Genomic DNA, 8,809 nt, shown 5'->3' with positions numbered 1-8,809 from the left:
AACAGTCCTATTCTTGTCAGAAGACATCGCTACCCATGACGCAGATTAACGGAATTAATGGCCAGGAATAGGACTGTTTTTAGACAAGTTTGGACCTTAGGCGTTAATTGTGAAGCATTTATAAGTGATCTAAATTACTGGGCACCCTATTGTTGCATTAATAAATAAATTAAAATTAGTTTTCGATCGTAAATAATTGGAACACCATCTACTGTGTAAAAAGTTAACTATTTCTCGACAAACTTGGGCGTTTTATGGTAGATGTCGTCTTGATATATATAGATATACAGTGAATTACGTAGTTATAATATTAATAATACGCTTTAAACACTGTTTATTAATTAAATTGACGTGCGTACAGTCTCAAGTTAATGTGTATTATACTTCGACACGATGTGAAACCGTGTATATGCTCAAAGAAACGTAAAAACTGGGAATATGTGTTGCAGTGTCAAAGGGGTTGGTTAGCAGTGTGTTCTGACAGGATTAGGACTGTTTCTAGTCAAGTTTGGAGTTCTGGCGTTAATTGTGGAGCATTTATAAGTGATCTATGTTACTATGTTGTATATTGTTGCGTTAATAAATAAATTAAAATTAGTTTTCGATCGTAAATGATTGGTACCCCATCTAGTGTGTAAAAAATAAATTATTTCTCGACAAACTTGGGCGTTTTATGGTAGATGTCGTTTTAATATATATAGATATACAGTGAATTAGGTAGGGTGCCCATTTAAATGTCCGCGCTTGGGATAAGGGGCAAAGTAAACGGACGCTTAAGTAGGCAAAAATGCGGTCACTTACGTGGACACTAGTGTAGTTATTATAATAATGATAAGCTTTGGTCACTGCGATTACAATCCTTCGTATATCAGTGCATTCTTTTTTATATCGTGATAACAACGAATTTCTGGGAACTAATGCTTAATATGACAAGACTTACTTACTGACTTAATTCTCACCTGAGTTCATGTCGGTTTTTAGTCTTGCAGTGTAACTAGCATTACAGAGTTTATTCATTACATAAAGGCGGGATTAACCTGGTGATTTGCACTCACGGTGAGTTATATTACTTCAGTTAAACCGATCTTACAGCGGGTTATATTATTATGCTAATGTATTTTTCAATACAGAAGTTTTCAACTCTTAAATTGAAGCTCCCACTTGTGATTTTGTATTATTTCACTTAACCTTTTCAAACATTTATGCTTGCTTATTTTTTGAAACATTTTGTTGCACATTTTAAGGTTAACTTGATAACATTCGTTTAAAATAAGTAACTGTTCCGATTTAATACAAATATTGGTTGGTATTATCGATAATATAAATAAATTGATCATTATTTCCTCTTTCCAATTACGAAAATTGAAAAACTAAATTCCTCCTCTTCCCAACTTATCCTATTGTTTCATTGTCAATCGTCATTCACTTGTACAATGTTGCATTTTCTTCGACCCTCGATGTCAACATTCTTTTCAAGTGTCATTCGCGGCTAATATATCTATACTAAATTGTAGCAATAACGTTAATTTAATGCAGTAAAAACAGCATATTTCTTCGTCGAAAACATGTAATATAACCGATATAATATCGGTTCTATTGGAACAGTTACTCAATGTAAACATTCTTCGTAACTGTTCCAAGAACCAAAACCGATCTCAGAACTATTTTCAACCCCCATTTAAATGTAACCTGCTTTTCATCCACGTGTGTTTCCATTTTCTCCGTCCTTAACAAAAAGAACTAGTCAATGAGACGTACATACACGTCGAAGTTAAATTTCGATAATTATCCTTTATAACATAGTGCATTTGTCTTGGGATGTTAGGTGTGTGATTGTCGTTGGATATGTGGGGGAGTGTCGAGTGCGAAAGAAATAAAATAAAATATTAATTATACAGGGTGTTCGGCCACCCCTGGGAAAAATTTTAATGGGGGATCCTAGAGGCCAAAATAAGACGAAAATCAAGAATACTAATTTGTTGATGGGGGCTTCGTTAAAAAGTTATTAAGAATTAAATTCAAAAATTTTCAAATCGTTCTGGAAAAATTATTTTTGGTTGCATTGGTCAATTATAAGCATTTTTGTGTGAATAGACATACCCTCGAAATCCTACCCACTTTCGAGAAAAAAATTCCTCACCGAAAACATAATTTCTGGCCAGAATGTCTGCCCGAATTTTCATGTGAATCTTTAAAACGTCATAACTTCTGAACGGATTGGACGATTTTAATGTTTAAAAAAGCAAACTACGCGTATTTTGATGGAGAATATGTAGAAATCGCAAAAATATTCGAAAAGTTGGTCCCTGACCTCGCAAAATGAGAAAAACCCCATAAAAATGGTCCAATTTTCTAACAGTCATAACTCCTACAATTGTGAATATATTTCAATGAAACTATTTTCTGAAGCAGAGCTCATGGGTACCTACAAAAAAGTATTAGACAACTTTTCTGTAGGGCGTCAGATAAAAATACTAAAAATGAAAAACGAATTTTCAAGAAAAATCGACAGGGAGTAGGTGCTTAAATTTTTCGGCGACAAAAAAAGATTTTAAATCGTTCTAAAAAAATTAGTTTTAGCTAGGAGGGTCAATTACAATCATTTTTGGTGAATAGACATATCCTCGAAATCCTAACCAGTTTCGAGAAAAAAATTTGAGTAGGTTGACAAATTTTCCGACAAAATTAAAAAATTTCAAATCGTTCTGGAAAAATTATTTTCGGTTGCAGGGGTCAATTACAATCATTTTCGGTGAATAGACATAACCTCGAATTCCTAACCAGTTTCGGGGGAAAAATTCGAGTAGGTTGACAAATTTTCCGACAAAATTAAAAAATTTCAAATCGTTTTGGAAAAATTATGTTCGGTTGCAGGGGTCAATTATAATCATTTTCGGTGAATAGACATAACCTCGAAATCCTACCCACTTTCGAGAAAAAAATTCGAAAGTGTGAAATTTTTCGACGGAAAAAAAAATTTCAAATCGTTTTGAAAAAATTATGTTCGGTTGCGGGGGTCAATTACAATCATTTTTAGTCATTACACATACCCCCGAATTCCTACGCACTTTCGAGAAAAAAATTCATTATGGGCGGAACTTTAAACGTTAATAACTTTTTAACGAAGCCTCCATCAACAAATTGGTATTCTTGATTTTCGTCTTATTTTGGCCTCCACAGAATCCCCCATTAAAATTTTTCCCAGGGGTGGCCTAACACCCTGTATACGTTGGGTTGCTAATCGCAATTTTTAGATGTTGACGCTGACATATAAGAATGATACATTTTTATTTATTATATCATGCGTCGTTCATAATATTCTACGTTCCTTTCTCTACAGCTGTTTCTAAAAAATACAATCATGACGGAGATTTTCGATCAGCTGAACTGCTTCGATATGCCGTCGAAAGCAGAAGAACCATTTAACAGTTATACGATAACAATGAATTTCCTTCTTGGCGCTTTCGACGTTTATCGACAGAAAAAAATACCAATTCCTGACGGTTTACGTTGTAAGGTGCAACGACAACTACTTGTATCTTTACCAACGATCGAGGCTGGATTAAAAAATATACACTATTCTTTAAATGCCGATAAACGCGTCGAAGCTCAGTGCGTGCTGTCGGGATTGAAATTTGTCATAGATGATTTGGCAGTCGATATAGGCGATAAAAAGCAGGAATTACACGATTTAATGTCTTCTGACATAGTGAAAGACATTGAGGAGTTTGTTGACAACACCGTCGATTCTTTTACTTATGAGGATGTTGAACTTCCAGACCTTACAAAAGTTCCGACAACCCACTCCTGGTGGAAACACGAATTTGACAAAATCGACAAACTTTGAAATATGCGACGTTGAATTGTTTGCTTTCCAAAAATGCATGTAACACTTTCTAATAACTGTTTCAGTTTTAATAAATTGTTACATATGTACAATATCTGAGTGTTCATTAACCAGCAACACCGACAATTTCCTTTTTTGATATTTTCAAGCAGAACCTATTAATCGACTATGGCTATAAACTAGTTTATTGGCAACCTTGAAGATATCAAGAAACTGAAAGAATTCGTTAATTAAATAATATTATATTAATAAGGTACTGTTTTTACATCATCACACAGAATTAGAAAAGTCCAAACAATAATATATTATTAATACCAAAGGTTAATTATTAACATATGTCGAACGTGCGTTACCGTTTACGACAAATTTGGTCGCGCAGCTCTTTTGTTGTTTACAGTATTTCTACTTATTAACATAAAAAACTAAAAATTTGACGACGATTATTTTACACGATGTCAGACGAGAATATTTAAGTACTGTTATAAACTTTGTATATTAGATTGGTTCCATACATACATATCACTTAATTTTATTCTTCGTTCACGTGTTACGTTATAAATCTACAAAATAATAAGTTGAAATTCGGTGAAATAAACGAAAATTCGTTCTGTGAGAGTACTTATGCGTTTTGTAACATACCTTTTTAAATGTCTTGAAACCAGGTTTATCTCGAATAAAGTATGATCTACATTTCGATAAATTACTATGATTTCTGTGATTCTCCTAAAAGTTTGAAATACAAATTATCCATTTGTATTATGACTTTTACCTATCAATGTTTACATTTTCTTATAAAGATTAAAAGTAATAATCTTACAGTATCCGATGACTTTGTTGTATCTGTCGTATCCGATCTTTTCATATAAATTGATTTTCTAGGTATAACTATATTGTCATCGTCACTTTCAAAATCGCTAAAACGTTTATTTCCTGCTTTTAATCTTATATCGTTCTCTGTTGTTTCTGACGACGAGCTTAATGGATTTTTATTATCGTTGTTGTTATTTTTTTCGGGCAATTTTTTTTTTGGAATTTCGTCTCCTACACTAGTTGCAACTAATAACAGTTTATTCAATTTTTCTTGTGTCATTACTATATTAGGAATTTTATCACATTTGTCCTCATTTACTTGTGGAACTTTTAATTGAGTATGTTCGTTTGGGATTAAATCTACTGCTTTATTCAAACGAGTTTCTTTGTCTGTATGTTGTTTCTTTAAACTTTGGGTTTGCTGTACAGTACATTCTGTGGACTTTTGTGAAACATTTGATATGGACGAATTATTTGTTTCTGGAATGCAGTCTATAATTTGTATTTCTCCTAGATCTTCTGTTTCTTTTGTATCTAAACCACTGGTACTATTGGCACTTTTTGGTGTACTAGTTTTGAGATTTCCTTTCCCCTGAGTATCATTATTTAATGAATCAATGCTAGTATTATATGATTCAGGAATAACTTTGGCTTCTCTATTTGAAGAAGGTATGACTTTATTTAATGAGTCAATGCTAGTATTATATGATTCAGGAATAACTTTGACTTCTCTATTTGGAGAAGGTATGACTTTATTTAATAAGTCAATGCTAGTATTATTTGATTCAGGAATAACTTTGACTTCTCTATTTGAAGAAGGTATGACTTTATCTAATGAGTCAATGCTAGCATCGTATGATTCAGGAATAACTTCGACTTCTCTATCTGAAGAAGTTATTATGACTTTATTTAATTTTATTGGAATGCTAGAAACTACTTTTACTGATCCTTTATTAGATAACACGTCTTGTGTATCAATGACTAAAACTTCGGACGAATCAGGTTTCGGTTGTGTTCTTTTTAAGAGCTCTGTGAACGTAAATTTTGGATTGCAATACTTGTCCATAGAACAATGTAAAATTGCAAGAGGAATCTCAGATTCTGATATCATTCTACGTTTATTTGCTCGTAATGTATTACCTAGAAAGTAAAATTAACTACACGCGTGAAATAATATGTGTATAAACTTAGGATATTTTTTCGAATGACGCCCACGGTTGATCGACATGAAATTTGCAAGGAATTAAATTAGGTTTCCAAGATATTAACAAAGATTTTGGGAATTATATTCGCCGCCTAAACATACATACAGGGTATTCGGTCACCCCTGGGAAAAATTTTAAAGAGAGATTCTAGAGGTCAAAATAAGACGAAAATCAAGAATACCAATTTGTCGATGGAGGATTCGTTAAAAAGTTATTAACGTTTAAAGTTCCGCCCCTACTGAATTTTTTTCTCGAAAATCCGAAAGATTTCGAGGATATGTCTGTTCACCAAAAATGATTGTAATTGACTCACGCAACCGAAAATAATTTTTCCAGAACGATTTGAAATTTTTTTTTTCGTCGAATTTAGGCATCTAATAAGATTTTCGGTAAGGAATTTTTTTCTCGAAACTGGTTAGGAATTTGAGGGTATGTCTATTCACCAAAAATGATTGTAATTAACCCCTGTAACTAAATATAATTTTTCCAGAACGATTTGAAATTTTTTAATTTTGTCGGAAAATTTGTAAACCTACTCGAATTTTTTTCTCGAAACTGGTTAGGAATTCGAGGGTATGTCTATCCACCAAAAATGATTGTAATTGACCCCCGCAACCGAAAATAATTTTTCCAGAACGATTTGAAATTTTTTATTTTCGTCATAATATTTAGGCGCCTAATTAGATTTTCAAGTTTTAAGTTTTGGTCGCCATCGATCAAATCTAGGGCTTTCAGACATCTGCAAAGGGCAATTTTTGCAAAGAAATTTGTACTACTGCCTTTAAATTTCATATCGAATGATCGCCGGTGCCATTCGGAAAAACAGCCTAAACTTATGATAAAATGTAACAACTTACATATTGAATCATACTCAGGCACAATACATTGTGTCGATTGTGTTGCATTGTTGTCAGAATATCGTAATACAACAACGTTTGCAGCACAAAGTTCACGATTAGTTAAAGGTTTCTTTGAATATAAAAGTAATTTACCACCTTAAATGTATTTGTGTTATTAGAAACAATGAAACGCGACGACCTTTTTCGGACTATTTACTACCTACCTCCCATATTAATCATTCTTCCGTATATTTTATATTGGCGTAAATTAAAGAATACGAATATTAAATTTCGAAATAATGTCTTTCGTTTCTCATTAGGACACAATGATACTTTTCCTTTGATAATTAATGATTCGTTAATTAGCGGAACAAAGTTATCCACCTTTGGAAACTCATTGCCATTATTAATTGCATGTTTAACTTTTTCCCAATAACCTAGAGTTACTATTGGCACAACAGAAGCCATAGCCCAAGTAACCTAGATTATACTAAAACTGATTACATGTGTGAAAAACCTCTTAATTATAGCAGTCTTGTGTCACATCGTGTCATTGCAGTTTTGTATCATATTTTCAATTTTTGTTGAACATCTTATGTTATCATAGCAATGTAAAGCTAATACCGATAATGTCAATGTAGATATACAATGTAACATCAAATATAAAAATTTATTGATAAAAACCTTTTCAGTTAATGCGGCTTTCGATACTGTTAAATGAGTACAAGCGGTTGTCCAATCAGTGCAAATCATCCCATCAATTTCATTGATCAATTTTTGTAATTTGTCCTTATCATTATCATTCAGAGAAGATATCACAGTTATTATAGGCATGTACATCACACTGAAATGTAAACCTAATTAATAAAAAATATTATAAACTGTAAAAGAAAGGAATTTAAAATTGAAGCCTTACGTAAATATATGTTGTTGCAAACCAAACTGTATTTTATCATTATTCTTCAAATTATACCATCCCTTAGATACTTCAACTTTTTCTTCCCCTTCCAAAGTAACATATGTACCATACTTTGAACCCATGTCTTTCAATCTACATATTGATGTAGGCTCATTAATCTAGTAAAACAAACATTTATGTATAATAGTTACTGTTATATGAAGAACATATTTAGTACTTTCACACATACCATCATTGTTTCTTTTGGTTCAATGTAAATGGAAGCATGTAACCTACTAATAGACTCATCATTTTGGAGAAGAATATCAGCCTTCTTTCTACCGAATGTTAATTCTGCATTTGGTTTCAGGTACAAACGGTACCCTGCAATCGTAAATGGAAACACCGTTCAATTATAAATTAATAATTTACATATTACTTTAATAAAATGAGGGGTTGTACCTGTAGAATTTATCAAATACCACATTCTGCTAGATATTGCACATTTACAATCACGCAATTATTTTCGTTCCTTGTAGATTTCTTTCAATTCAAGTAACTTCAAACAATATTAATTACAAATCTGCACATAGAATCGGAGCTTGTTGTGACGCATCATAACACAGCCGATCGAGCCATGCTGAGCCAGAGATGCCAAATTCAGTAACCGGTGCACTACTCACACATACCAGATCATGTGTACGTGAGCTCATGGAGTATGGAATAGTTTGTTATTTTCAACGTTAGATGGCGCTTATTTACCGACCCTCAAGCCCCCTGGTGCTAAAACGCCCAAGTTTGTCGTGGAATAGTTCGTATCGTCCACGCTAGATGGATTTCTCGACAAACTTGGGCGTTTTAGCACCAGGGGGCTTGAGGTCGGTAAATAAGCGCCATCTAGCGTTGAAAATAACGAACTATTCCACGACAAACTTGGGCGTTTTAGCACCAGGGGGTTTGAGGTCGGAAAACAAGCGCCATCTAGCGTTGAAAATAATGAACTATTCTACATCGAAACGGGCGTTCTGCTATCCGGATTTACAAACAGAGATGCCAGATTCAGCACCCGGTGCCCTACTCACGCATACCAGATGCTCTCTTTCTCGATTATTCTGAAGCTGCCCGAAGTAATTTCGGACCGCCTCGTGGGAGTCGAGAGAGAAAGGCTCACATTTGCCTTCTCGCTCTTAACAACTGAAATCCTACCTCC

At 33.4% G+C, this 8,809-nt stretch overlaps 1 protein-coding gene and 1 long non-coding RNA gene across 3 annotated transcripts; one reads left to right on the top strand and one right to left on the bottom strand.

Moving 5' to 3' along the window:
• The first annotated feature begins 761 nt into the window (after positions 1–761).
• On the top strand, positions 762–3,939 carry LOC143341862 (uncharacterized). The gene is made up of 2 exons (XR_013079687.1): positions 762–1,056; positions 3,341–3,939. It is a non-coding gene; the product is annotated as an uncharacterized LOC143341862 (long non-coding RNA).
• Positions 3,940–4,055: 116 nt separating this feature from the next.
• Positions 4,056–8,257, bottom strand: Nbs (nibrin). Of its 2 annotated transcripts, XM_076765176.1 has the most exons (9): positions 8,062–8,257; positions 7,850–7,983; positions 7,618–7,778; positions 7,386–7,545; positions 6,926–7,181; positions 6,720–6,857; positions 4,665–5,797; positions 4,487–4,570; positions 4,056–4,407 (listed from the first exon to the last, which is right to left on the bottom strand). In XM_076765176.1, exons 1-9 carry the CDS (start codon positions 8,084–8,086, stop codon positions 4,327–4,329), a joined length of 2,172 nt encoding a protein of 723 aa, XP_076621291.1. In that variant the 5' UTR covers positions 8,087–8,257; the 3' UTR covers positions 4,056–4,326. The 2 variants fall into 2 exon arrangements, with proteins under 2 accessions (XP_076621291.1, XP_076621292.1); XM_076765177.1 differs by lacking the exon at positions 8,062–8,257 and having other exon boundaries at positions 7,386–7,558; positions 7,850–7,977.
• Between the last annotated feature and the right edge of the window lie 552 nt (positions 8,258–8,809).

Source organism: Colletes latitarsis, chromosome 5 (assembly GCF_051014445.1).
Source record: "Colletes latitarsis isolate SP2378_abdomen chromosome 5, iyColLati1, whole genome shotgun sequence".
Classification (NCBI taxonomy): domain Eukaryota; kingdom Metazoa; phylum Arthropoda; class Insecta; order Hymenoptera; family Colletidae; genus Colletes; species Colletes latitarsis.
The sequence above is the reverse complement of the archived record's forward strand: the minus strand, read 5'-3'. Positions and strand labels throughout refer to the sequence as shown.